The 13,162-nt window shown below is 47.4% G+C and overlaps 1 protein-coding gene across 6 annotated transcripts in view; it reads left to right on the forward strand.

Moving 5' to 3' along the window:
* The first annotated feature begins 1,093 nt into the window (after nucleotides 1-1,093).
* The window catches only part of PBX4 (PBX homeobox 4), a 57,733-nt gene continuing 45,664 nt past the window's right edge, over nucleotides 1,094-13,162 (forward strand). For 2 of the 6 annotated variants that reach the window (XR_011567441.1, XM_019963769.2), the window contains exon 1: nucleotides 1,097-1,356. Coding sequence is in view for 4 of the 6 variants with exons in the window: in XM_019963769.2 (XP_019819328.2) it covers nucleotides 1,205-1,356 (152 nt within the window). In the remaining 2 variants the exon portion in view is untranslated. Of the gene's footprint in view, nucleotides 1,357-13,162 lie in introns of all 6 variants that reach the window. The other 4 variants (XM_019963766.2, XM_019963768.2, XM_019963767.2 and 1 more) reach the window with 4 other exon arrangements.

The raw sequence follows: 13,162 nt of genomic DNA on the forward strand, positions 1-13,162 counted from the left end.
TGGAACACTAGAGCTGCAGCAGGGGGAGCCAGGAGGCTAGAAGCCCCAGTGACCTACCTGATGGGACCTAGGCTGAGGGACGCACTAGCTCACTGAGCAGGGGTCTGGGGCTCAGGATTTCTGGAGATTGTGTGTGTGTGGGGGGGGGGGCGGGCGGGGGCGGGGGCGGGTGTTGATGCTGTTCTGAAAGGCAAGGGAAGGTTTGAAAACAGAGGGTGGCTTGAAGGAAGAGTGGAGTGTCTGAGAAGTTAGGATCTGAGATGTATAGGTTCCTGAGGGATGCTCTGAGACATGGGAGCCTATGAAAAGGGGAGAGGGGTGGGCTCTGGCTCTGAGCAGGAGCGGTCGCTCTGAGAAAATGCGGAAGGCAGAGATGTGAGAGGTGGGAGTCTCGAAGCAGAGCAAAACCGGCGTCGCCCTCTCCGGCTGGAAGAATGTGTGCTTAGTCGCTCAGTCCGATCCCATGAACTGTACCCCGCCAGTTCCTCTGTCCATGGGATTCTCCAGGCAAGAATACTGGAGTGGGTTGCTATGCCCTGCTGCTAAGTCGCCTCAGTCGTGTCCAACTCTGTGTGACCCTATAGACGGCAGCCCACCAGGCTTCCCCGTCCCTGGGATTCGCCAGGCAAGAACACTGGAGTGGGTTGCCATTTCCTTCTCCAATGCAGTAAAGTGAAAAGTGAAAGTGAAGTCGCTCAGTCGTGTCCGACTCTAGCGACCCCATGGACTGTAGCCTACTAGGCTCCTCCGTCCATGGGATCTTCCAGGCAAAAGCACTGGAGTTGGGTGCCATTGCCCTCTCCTACTCCAGGGCATTTTCCCAACCCAGGGATCGAACCCAGGTCTCCCGCATTGCAGGCGGATTCTTTAAGGTCTGAGCCAGCAGGGAAGAGGGAGGGGGTTAAAATGGAAAGCGCCGTTGCTCAGCAACCTCCAAAAGAGTCCTAGGCCGTTGAGAGGGGCTGGTGGGGGCGTATCTGTGGGCGGGGTGAGGCTGCTTGGGCGGCGATGGTTGGCTGGTGGCGATAGTAGGGCGTGTCCCTGGGCGGGGCGCCATCGCCTGCCTGGCGGCGGTTGGCCGTAGGCAGAGGCGAGGGGCGGGGCTCCGGGGTGCGCGCGCGGGGCGCACGGACGGCAGCAGTTGGCTACGACGTCCGCGCGAGCTCTCCAGTCTCCCCAGCTCCTGGTTGAGCACCCGCAGCTCATGGACGCTCCCCAGCGCCCGCCGCGCCCCGCGCCGCCACCGCCTGCCCCGCGCCGCTCGCCGCCTGGGCCCCCACCGGGCTCCAACACAGGCGACGTCCTGCAGCAGATCATGGCCATCACCGACCAGAGCCTGGACGAGGCGCAGGCCAGGTGCTGGCGCGGATTCGGCGGGGGGCCATCTAAAGTCGCTTCTCTGAAGGGGGCGGGCCGAGGGGCCAGGACCGGGGCAGCTGGGGTCGTGAGGGGTGAGGAAGGTGCAAGGTGAGAGATGCTATGAGTCTCTGGGCGGAGAGAGGGAGGGCAGGGCGCATGGGAGGGGGAGGCTTGAGGAGGACTGAAGCCGGATTCTGAGGCCGAAGGGACGTGAGGGGTTAAAATGGAACGGATTGAAAGGGGGCTTATGGAGCTAAGCAGTTGAGTGATAGATTTTAAGAGCTCGTCCTGAGGTGAGAGGGATGAGTTTAAGGAGAGTTTGTGGATGGAGAGGTTTATGGTGAAAGGTGGTTTCAAGGTTTATGGAATTGTTTTGGAGATGAGGGGTTTGGAGATGATTGTTTTGGAGATGAGGGGTGTAAGGGCTGAGAGGTGGGTACACACAGGATTTGTGAATAATGGACAACGGAATGAAATCGGTGGTACTTACGAAGATGGGTAATTAGGGGGGCTGGTAATGGAGAATGAGTTGTGGGAAATAAGACTGGGGAATAAAGAGAAAGGCGATGGCACCCCACTCCAGTACTCTTGCCTGGAAAATCCCATGGACGGAGGAGCCTGGTAGGCTGCAGTCCATGGGGTCACGAAGAGTTGGACATGACTGAGCGACTTCACTTTCACTTTTCACTTTCATGCCTTGGAGACGGAAATGGCAACCCACTCCAGTGTTCTTGCCTGGAGAATCCCAGGGATTGGGGAGCCTGATAGGCTGCCGTCTGTGGGGTCGCACAGAGTCGGACACGACTGAAGCGGCTTAGCAGCAGCAGCGGCAGCAGTCATTTGATTTGGGAATGATCCAGTAAAAAAGTTAGTGGGGAAGCTGAGTGGAGACAAAGGATCCCCCCCTTTTTTAAATTAATTTGGCGAATATTTGTTAGATACTATGTGTGGGGCACAGAGCTGGGTGCTGACATAGTCACTGTTCTCAAGCTAATGGTTTGAGAGAGAGAAAATAATAACAAAACTAAGTTGTGAGAAAAACTGTAAGTAAAGGGATGGAAAGCTGTGGGAAGCCAGGTGGAGAGGGCTCCGCACCTTCAGAAGCCCCAGGGTGGGAAAGGGCAGGAAGAAAGCAGAGCTAGGGACTGAAAGTCCCCAGTAGATTGGAGAGAGTCTGGAACCAGGATCACATGGGGATAACAAGCCTCGGGAAGGAGTCTGGGTTTTATTTCAGGTGTAGTGGGAAAATCAGTGGTTTTTATGTCTCACCTCCACCTACCACTTGTCAGCCAGCTAGGATTGGTTAGAATGTGCTTCACAAGGCAGCCCATTGTGTTTGGGGTCTGCTTGAATTATTAGAAAATAGCAAAGCACTTTTTGGAAGGTGAGGTTTTGTTGAATGGGACCTGTTTGGGGTCCCTGGGGATGGGACCAGGGTCTGGAGGTATGAATTGTACAGTGCCTAGAACCTTCTAGGGAGGACAGATTACAAAGCCAGGTGAACAGCAGCCCCAGAAACAGAGAAGGCAAGTAAAAGATGGATGTGGCAGGCATTCTTCAAACTTTCTTTCCTCTGCTTCTTATAACATGTCAATTCTTTCCAGTTTCAAGGCCTCTATCTGGAAAGTTAAGAGTGTCACATATACATACTTCCACCCCCACCCCCACCCCCTGGAGCAGTGTGCTAGGTGCTACAGACACCAGGATGGCTAAGAGGTTCTCTTATAATAAGCTCATTCAGAAGTAAGGGGTGGGGGAGACTGACTTATAACAGTCATCATAACAGCAGTGTGCTGAATAGAGGTGATTCCTGGCACAAAGAGCTGAGCCGGGAGAGGGTGCCCTTCTGTGAGGCCTTGTCTGCTAAGCCAGTCTGAGAGCAAGGGCATTGTTGTGCTTTCCTTGGTATTCCCAGGGCTGTGAACAATACCTGGCACCTAGTATTCAGTCGAGTTTTGTGGCACTTAGATTCTGAAAGGATTGGTTGGAGCTAGGGAAAAGGGAAAACGGGCTTTTCACACCCAGGAACCACAGAAGCAGTGTTTTCTTGTTTGCCAAGTTACCTGTGTTCCTTCTGTTCTAGGCCTGGAGCTGCTTAAGCAGCTTGAACTCTGCTCAGACACGGCCTTCCTCAGGCTTGTGGCACCCCAGCACAGCCCCGAGGCTGCTGCTTTTCTCTTGTCAATCTCGATTCTCTACTCCCTTAGGTAGGCTTTAGAATGGAATGCAGTCACTACTTGATGTTCTCACAGAGAGTCCTTTTTCTTTGAAGCTTAAGAAACTGAAAAGGGAGGGTATGGTACTTGCTTTACCACCACATAGCTGTTAGGTAGCTGATTCCTGTTTTCTTTCTGCGGTAGAAAGAGCGCTGGGGTTTCTATTTTGAGACTTTGGGGAGCTTCACATCTGATCTGCTTCTTGCGTAGCCTCTAGATGAGTTCAGGGCCCTAAAAGTCACCCAAGTCCAGACACCAGTCTTTAGTCCTCTAGTGGGCAGGCCACTTACTCCACTTCGGAGAAACACAGCTTGGGTGGGCCTGTTCCTTGAAAGGAATGGCTACTGACTCCAGTATTCTTGCCTAGAGAATTCTGTGGACAGAAGAGCCTGGCGGGTTGAAGTCCATGGGGTTGCAAAGAGTCGGACATGACTGAGCGACTAACACTTTAACTTCATTCCTCATAGTAAACCCAGCAGCCAGGTAGATTATCAACCTGGGCAGGGGAGCAAACTGTGTTTTCCTGATTGGCCAACTGGGTGAGACCTTTCTGAGTCATTTTGACCCTGCGCTCTCTCTGTGCCCTGCCAACCCCTTCATAGCCCCTGGAGTCCATTTAGCTCAACTGGCTGGCAAGAAAGAATTTTTCATCTCAGATTTGAGGCCCTCTCAACCGGCTTTGTCCGTGCGTGTGTGTTCAGTTGCTAAGTCATACCTGACTCTGCAGCCCATGGACTGTATCCTGCAGGGCTCCTCTGTTGTGGGATTTTCCAGGCAAAAATGTTAGAATGGGTTGACATTTCCTTCTCCAGGGGATCTTCCTGACCCCCAGATCAAACCCAGTTCTTCTGCACTGCCAAGCGGGTTCTTTACCACTGAGCCACCAGGGAAGCCCACTTTGTCACCATTGAATGTGTTTAAAGAAGGAAAGCACACCTGTCCTCCTCAAACCTGGGTTTTTCTTACACCCTTCTACGTTATTAAGAAGGCAGCTCCATGTGCCTGTGTGTGATTCATTTTGTCGTTATGGCTTCAGCTTGATGGAGTCTTGAACAGTGAACTGTGTATTGTTCTTCCTTCCGGCTACACAGATAGTAGGTGGACACCGGGGACCTTGGAATGCACCGTCTTAGTTGAAATTCAGCCCTCATCAGCTGGAGACTTCCTGTGTGAGGGATAACCAGTTTCCCTGAATGATCTTCTGACTTTCTTGGGTGATACCCTGAGGTTTTCCTGGAGAGTTTTACAGGTTCTGATTTGGACCTTTCACTGACCATGTCCTCATTCATTTCTTATATGGAACCAGGAAGGCAGAAAATGTTCTCTCATCTGCCAAAGATTTTCTGAGTATATCGCTCTATCACGTATAGCCTTATTTTTTATAATAGTACATTTTACATTTTGAAGTTTACGTAGTTTTTTCATGTGCTTCCTTTGAATACCTTTATGAATATCTTTGAATGCCTTTGTGAATACCTTTGAAACCCTCTATGAAAGGTTTATGAGATTGCCAGATTCAGGTTGAAGCCTCTTTTGTCAGGACTGCCAGGCTCCAAAGTTCTTCCTTCCTCCCAGAGTTCTTAACCAGTGTTTGAATCATGGGCCCCTTTGAAAGTCTGGTACAATCTCTGGGTCCCCCACCCCACTACCATGGCCCCAAACACTGTGTTTGTATACCACACCTTTGAGAATCCTCAGGCTTCAGGTGCCCTGGGGTCTGAAAGCTGCCAGTCATCAAAGGCTGGTGGACTTACTTTTTGTCTAGTAGTGAGATTCCTAAGAAGTCAGGGTGAAAACTCTGGACCTGGGAAAGCTGACAGGTGAGTTTTGGAAATTTAATAAAAAGGGGCCACACTCGCCCTCTGTGATGGCCCACATTCTGTCTGCAGAGTGTGCTTCTCTCTGAATCTAAATAAACCTACTTCTTACCTATCACTTGTCTCTCACTGAATTCTTTCTGCAATGAGACGTCAAGAACCTGAGCAAAAGTAGTCTATAAAAACTAACCACGCCAAATTTCGCCACTTGCCCTCTGTGATGGCCCGCACTCTGTCTGTGGAGTGTACTTCTCTCTGAATCTAAATATATCCACTTCTGACCTTAAAAAAAAAAAAAAAAGGAAGTAGAATGGTCAGCGGTGTCACCCTAGAGGCCCAGCTTCAGGCCTGATGTTCTGGGAGAAGCAGCTAAAGAGGACTGGCCTTCAAGTCATTTTGCATGTTGGAAGGATAGAAGGATTGTGCTGCCAGATTGGCAGATTTGGCTGCTGTGGTCACTTCTTGACCATTTGCTTGCAAGGAAACGCAGGTACTCGCTACACTGTCCATTGTGGTAGCCCCTTGCCATAAATTAAATTAAAATGCATTAAAATTGAGGACTTCCTTTGCATCCCAGTGGTTAAGACTCTGCACTTCTATTTCAGGGGCACAGATTCAGTCCCTGGTTGAGGAACTAAGATCCCACATGCCATGCAGAGCAGCAAAAAAATAATAATAATTAGAAATAATAAAATGCATTAAAAGTAAATAGAATTAAACATTCAGTTCTTCAGTCACACTAGCTATATCTCAAGTACTCAGTAGCCACATGTGGCTAATAGCTATTATATTAATGAAGGTAAAAAACGTTTCCATCACTGCAGAAATTTCCAGACAACTGTGCTTTAGAGCAATGCGTCTCTCAGCTGCACCTGCAGCAGATCTCTGCAGAAATCCTGTTGCGTTGCAGATTCTGATGTGCCAGGTCCCAGTGGGGCCAAAGAGTCCACATTTCTAACCATCTCCCAAGGGTGCTGATCCCTGACCACCCTTGGAGAGGTTGGACTCTCAAGAGTAGGAATGAAAAAAAAAAAAGAGTAGGGATGAGAGTGTGTCACTTACTTCAGTTTTCATGGATCATTTTACCTTGTTTTGTTGTTCATTCGATAAGTAGTGTCCGACTGTTTGCGACCCCATGGACTGCAGCATCCCAGGCTTCTCTGTCCTTCACCATCTCCCAGAGCTTGCTCAAATTCACAGCCATTGAGTCAGTGATGCCATCCAACCATCTCATCCTCTGTCATCCCCTTTTCCTGCCTTCATCTTTCCCAGCATCAGGGTCTTTTCCAATGAGTTGGGTCTTCACATCAGGTGACTGAAGTTTGGAGCTTCAGCTTCAGCAACAGTCCTTCCAATGAATATTCAGGGTTGATTTCCTTCAGGATTGACTGGTTTGATCTCCTTGAGTAGATGGTTAATCTGACAAATGGAAATTATTTTTTGAGCCCAAATTGTGTGTGGGCATAAGGAATTTAAAATTAACCACCAGAGTCACATATTAGCATTGTTTTGCCTACTTAATATAGAAAGAAAATTAGAAATGAACCAAATAAAAATCAGAAAATAGTTGATGTTTTCCCCGCTAGATGATACTTTTGATCTGGGGGCTGGGGCCCTGTTGTTTCAGGGTCTGTTTAATTTCCAGTCCAAGGAAATCAGGTTTTAGAGGCTCCAGGCGTTGTTTCTAATATTTCCTGTACATAGGAAATGGCAACCCACTCCAGTGTTCTTGCCTGGAGAATCCCATGGATGGAGAAGCCTGGTAGGCTGCAGTCCATGGGGTCGCACAGAGTCGGACACAACTGAAGCGACTTAGCAGCAACAGCAGTCTATAAAACCACAGCTCAAATTTGTGTTAGTTTGTAGAATTTGAGTATAATAGCAAATGACCAGTGAGGAATGGTACTCAGGTTTTTAGGGCAAAAAAGCTTTAAATATAACAAATGAAATATGACAAAGAGGGACTCCTAGTGATCCAGTGGCTAAGAGTCTGTGCTCCCAATGCAGGGGTCCTGGGTTCAATCCCTGGCTGGGGAACTAGATCCCACATGCCACAACTAAAAGACCCTGCATGCTGCAATTAAGACCTGATGCAGCCAAATAAGAAATTCATTAATAAATGAAAATTTTAAAAGGGATTACAATGCAACAGATGAGATTATATGATTAAAAAAAAATCACTATTATACATGTGTCAGGAGCTAGCTAAACGGCCTATGGAGTGGTGTACCTGAAACTAAAAAGGTTATATTTAGAGGTTGGCTTTTAGGCAACGTAACGGACACTTCAATTAGGACCTTCATAGCTTTCCTTAGGAAGAAACAATTTTTAATTTGATTTTTACTTCTATGACTTGTAAGATATTTTCTACTGGTCAAAATTTGTAAGACTTGCTTAATTCCTCCAGTATTTCTGCAGATTTTACTTATAATATGGATTAAGTTCTGAATATTAAAAGATGGTGATGACATAAATTTGACTATACTTAGAACTTACTCAAATGGCGAGGCATGTGCTGTCAAATGAATGGTGTGGCTCTTGTCTCGGTACCTCTGGGATACTAAATATGGGAACACAGACCATTAGAAGTAAGCATGTTAGTGCATATCAGAGAGCATTCAGCCTTTCAGCACACCCGTCAAAGAATGCAAGGAGTCAGAAGAGGAATTTATGGTTCGTAATTTCCTAAAGCCAGATAGCATTAGCAAGAGAGGATCTATTAGTCCAAACCCGGGAAGTAAAATTTCAGCGCTAAAGTTTTCTGTTTCACCACCCTTAAGGAGGTTCTGTAAATGCAGGTCACCTTGGTGCCTGGCAGTCTGTGCCCTTAGCCTGCTTGCAGGCTTTAGCTCTGCTCCTAGCTTACCGCACTGAGCTTGACTTGGTCTAGTGCCAAGGGAAAGTCTTGCTGCCCTTGGTGTACTTTTCCCAAGAGTTGGACTTTGCTGGTTTTAAAATGATTTCCTGAAGCTATCTAGGATCACAGCAAAATCCCTTTTGAAGTGGTTTTATCAGTAAGTAAAGCAATATGTGAGTGATTCAGAAAAGTTTCATAAATGAGCAGGTTTCGGTCATTTAAGTGAAAGTGTGACTTTCCTGGTGACTCAGACAGTAAAGAATCCACCTGCAAGGCAGGAGACCTGGATTCTATCCCTGGGTTGGGAAGATCCCCTGGAGGAGGGCATGGCAACCTACTCCAGTATTCTTGCCCGGAGAATCCCATGGACAGAGCAGCCTGGTGGACTATAGTCCCTAGGGTTGCAAAGAGTCGGACACGCCTGAGTGACTAAGCGTAGCACAGCACTGAGCACCTCTTTCAGAATACAGTGGTTGATGATGATGACGACAGCCATAATTTCTGTCTCTCATTTAAATCTCCCAAAAACCCTAGGAAGTGGGTGGTTTCACTGAGCTTCTAGAAGAGGAACTGGACCTGAGTAAGAACTTGCCTGAGGTCAGATGACTAGGGTGTGGGTGGTTGGAGATTTGGCCTTATTCTCTTGAACTCTGGTGCTGACCTGCTGTGCTCCCTGCTTCTCCCAGTGCCCCACGGGCTCCCTAGAGCATGACATCACTCAGAGCAGCTTGGAGCGGATCCAGTACTATGGAAGATTAGAAAGCTGGACTGGAGCATCAGAGGCTGTTTTTTAAAGTTCATTCTTAAGCATTTAACCTCAACTGCTCAGTAACCTTTCCTTTTGTGCCAGGTTCCAGGGATACAGCAGTGAGTCCCAAAGGTTCACAGTTCAGGAGAGGTAGACACTGCAGAATGCAGTGCAGGGGCGACTAGAGAGAGGGTGATGAGGAGTTGATCAGCCAGGGCAAGAGAGACTACCTGTCAGCAAGAAGAGAGCCCATGGAATGTGCACCTGGGACACCAGAGTCCAGCTGAAGTCAGGCTGGGTGTCAGAAGCATCCCCCGAGGAGATGACTGTGGCCTGGATGAGAGGCTTTGCCTAGGCCAAGGAGGCAACAGTATTCCAGGCTGGGGCAGGCATGAGTGCAAGGAAGGCATGGAACATGTGGTTCTATCAGACCTGAGTGGAGGGCACAGCCTTCAAGGAGGGGACTCAGTGGGGTGACTGCCTGTCTTCTCTGCTGTCCAGTCAACCATGAATTCCTTGCCAAGCACCAAGCAAGGAATGAGCATGAAGTTTATTCTGTTCCTTGTATAAGTACTTCTTGAAGTACTCCAGCCTTTCTAAGGTGTTGGTCCTGGATCAGAAGAAAGTTGAGTAGTCATTGGCTCTTCTCTACCATCCATTCTTCAGAAATGTCTTAAGACACTCATTTCTCTTGCAGATTGAGCCTTCCAGTGGTTTAAGGACTCTTGCTCTTAGTTCTTCTTAAAGCAACTTTCTTCTTTATCACTTTCTCCTGCCCAAGTGTAGTGTTTCCCCACCCCCTCACTTTGGCCATGTCATGAGGCTTGCAAGATCTTAGTTCCCCAACCAGGGGTTGAACCCAGGCCCCAGCAGTGAAAGCGCCAATGTCCTAACCACTGGACCTCTAGGGAATTCTCCAAATGTGGTGTGTTCTGGCCATCATCCTCTCTGATTGTCTCTCTCATCATGCAGCGTTATTAAACTCCTTAATATGTTCTCTTCATACCTAGAGCGGATGAGTGTCCAGGAGCTCAGCCCTGTAACAGAGACCAGGAAGGAGGGGCTCCCAACCGAGCCCTGTGTGCCTTTGGCTTCTCTCTCTTCTTTGGCCGTGGAAGCCACAGTCCTCACCCTAGTTTTTGATTCTCCACTTGCCCTACTTCAGCCTAGAGCTGTCGGAGCTCTGCCACTTTTCATTTCTCCTCTATTAGTTTGACGTCTCTGCCTTTCCTTCAGTAAAATTCAACAAATCTTTGCTCAGTTATTGTGCCAAGCGTGGTGCTGGCCTGGACTTCCTGAAATGTGTAAGTTGAGGCCTTCATCATGCCCAGGCCAGACTTGGTAAGCTCTGTCAATAGAATAGAGGAGGGAGTAATGAATCCAGGCTGGGATAGGCCAAGCCATTGGAGTCTTGGACTTGACAGAAAGGTAGGACTTCCCCAAGACCCCTGGAGAAGGGAACGGCTACCCACTCCAGTATTCTGGCCAGGAGAATTCCGTGGACTGTAGAGTCCATGGGGCTGCAAAGAGTCGGATGTGACTGAGCAACTTTCACTTTCACTTTTCACTCTCAAGACCAGTGGAGGGAGCAGGTCAGAGAGATGCTGGTGAGGAGCCTCAAACACTTTGCTGAGGGGTTGACCAGATAGTGAGTAGCCATTTCATCTTGTGCCCAGAGAGATTCTCATCTCTCCATGGTTTTCAGTAAGAAATTTCAGGGCCGTGTCAATCGTGACCAGTCCACGTGTAAATTAGGAAATAAGAACATTGAAATGAGCTTTATGCAATCTTAAACTTACTCTACATAAAGGTTGCTCTTTCATTCAAGTCCTACAGAGTTTTTCTTGTGTTGTATTGAATACTTTTCCTTGTTTCCTGGTGCCAAAGTTAGCTCCTGATACAAGGCTTCATTTTGCTAAAACTGCTGTAATGATTTCCATGGTTGAACTTGGGTATCAGGACATAGTCTCAACTCCTATTTACTTAGCTTTTTTTGTTTCATTGAGTATACCTTTGTTTTTTGAATGACTGTACAAATGATTGATGGCACCTACTATAGTCTGATTCTTCCTAGTTTACTAAGAAGTTTATTTTAAAATGCCAGGGGCATCTGCCTCCTGGACTGCATTCGCTTCTGGAGCTCAGCACCCTCTGTGAGTTTCTAGGTTTTCCATCAAGATTTTATTTCCTCAGGGTAGGGACCATGTCTTCTAATTGTTGTTCTTCACCTCGGTCTGTCTCCAGGAGACAGCTGGAGCTGTCAGCTAAAACAGTTCTTCAGAAACGAAAATAATTAAGGGGATGTGATTCCGTCTTTTGTTGAGGTATTCGATCATTGTTGTTCTCAGGGAAGTTTTTTCAAGAAGTATCCTATTCTAAGGGATAAGATCTCTGGATGTATCTCTAAGTCAAATTTCTCAATAATTTAAAATGAGACCTTGTTCAGGAAATAAGAGAGAAAAAGATACATTGTGTTTTCACTTATACGTGGAATCTAAATAATAAAGCAAGTGAACAAACAGAACAGGAACAGACCCACGGAGAACAAACTGGTGGTTACCAGAGGGGAGAGGGCAGGGAGGCTAAATGGGTGAAGGGGGTGAAAAGGTGCAAACTAGAAGCTGTGAAACAAGTAAGTTATAGAAACCTGTATGCAGGTCAGGAAGCATCAGTTAGAACTGGACATGGAACAACAGACTGGTTCCAAATAGGAAAAGGAGTTCGTCAAGGCTGTATATTGTCACCCCGCTTATTTAACTTATATGCAGAGTACATCATGAGAAACGCTGGGCTGGAAGAAGCACAAGCTGGAATCAAGATTGCTGGGAGAAATATCAATAACCTCAGATACGCAGATGACACCACCGTTATGGCAGAAAGTGAAGAGGAACTGAAAAGCCTCTTGATGAAAGTGAAAGAGGAGAGTGAAAAAGTTGGCTTAAAGCTCAACATTCAGAAAATGAAGATCATGGCATCTGGTCCCATCACTTCATGGGAAATAGATGGGGAAACAGTGGACACAGTGTCAGATTTTATTTTGGGGGGCTCCAAAATCACTGCAGATGGTGACTGCAGCCATGAAATTAAAAGACGCTTGCTCCTTGGAAAGAAAGTTATGACCAACCTAGATAGCATATTCAAAAGCAGAGACATTACTTTGCCAACAAAGCTCCATCTAGTCAACGCTATGGTTTTTCCAGTGGTCATGTATGGATGTGAGAGTTGGACTGTAAAGAAAGCTGAGCGCCGAAGAATTGATGCTTTTGAACTGTGGTGTTGGAGAAGACTCTTGAGAGTCCCATGGACTGCAAGGAGATCCAACCAGTCCATTCTAAAGGAGATCAGTCCTGGGTGTTCGTTAGAAGGAATGATACTAAAGCTGAAACTCCAGTACTTTGGCCACCTCATGCGAAGAGTTGACTCATTGGAAAAGACTCTGATGCTGGGAGGGATTGGGGGCAGGAGGAGAAGGGGACAACAGAGGATGAGATGGCTGGATGGCATCACCGACTCAATGGACATGGGTTAGGATGAACTCTGGGAGCTGGTGATGGACAGGGAGGCCTGGCGTGCTGCGATTCATGGGGTTGCAGAGTTGGACACAACTGAGCGACTGAACTGAACTGAACTGAACTGAGGAATGTTATGCACAGCACAGGGAATATAGACAATATTTTATAGTAACTTTGTTTTGAGTATAAGCTATAAAAATATTGAATTACTGTGGTGTACACCCCAGTCTGGGCTTCCTAGTGGCTCAGTGGTAAAGAATCCGGCTGCAAAGCAGGAGCCCCAGGGGACCTGGGTTTGATCCCTGGGTCAGGAAGATCGCCTGGAGAAGGGAATGGCAACCCACTACAGTATTCTTGCCTGGAGAATCCCATGGACAGAGGAGCCTTCGGGCTACAGTTCATAGGGTCATAAAGAGCTGCATACCACTGAAGTGATTTAGCACGCACACACACCCAAAACTAATGTAGCATTGTAAGTCAACTATACTTTAATAAAAAATTAGTAAACAACTATCCCAAAAATAAATGAAACAATACTTTGTTCAGGAAGGCAGGTCATTCCATAATTTGGAAAAGTAAGTAATAGCTAACATTAGAGGCTGTAGTTTGCTGTTGGTAGAAGCCAGGATGTGACTGATGCTCTATTCATCGCC

The sequence above is a fragment of the Bos indicus genome, chromosome 7 (genome assembly GCF_029378745.1).
Source record: "Bos indicus isolate NIAB-ARS_2022 breed Sahiwal x Tharparkar chromosome 7, NIAB-ARS_B.indTharparkar_mat_pri_1.0, whole genome shotgun sequence".
Taxonomy (NCBI): Eukaryota; Metazoa; Chordata; class Mammalia; order Artiodactyla; family Bovidae; genus Bos; species Bos indicus.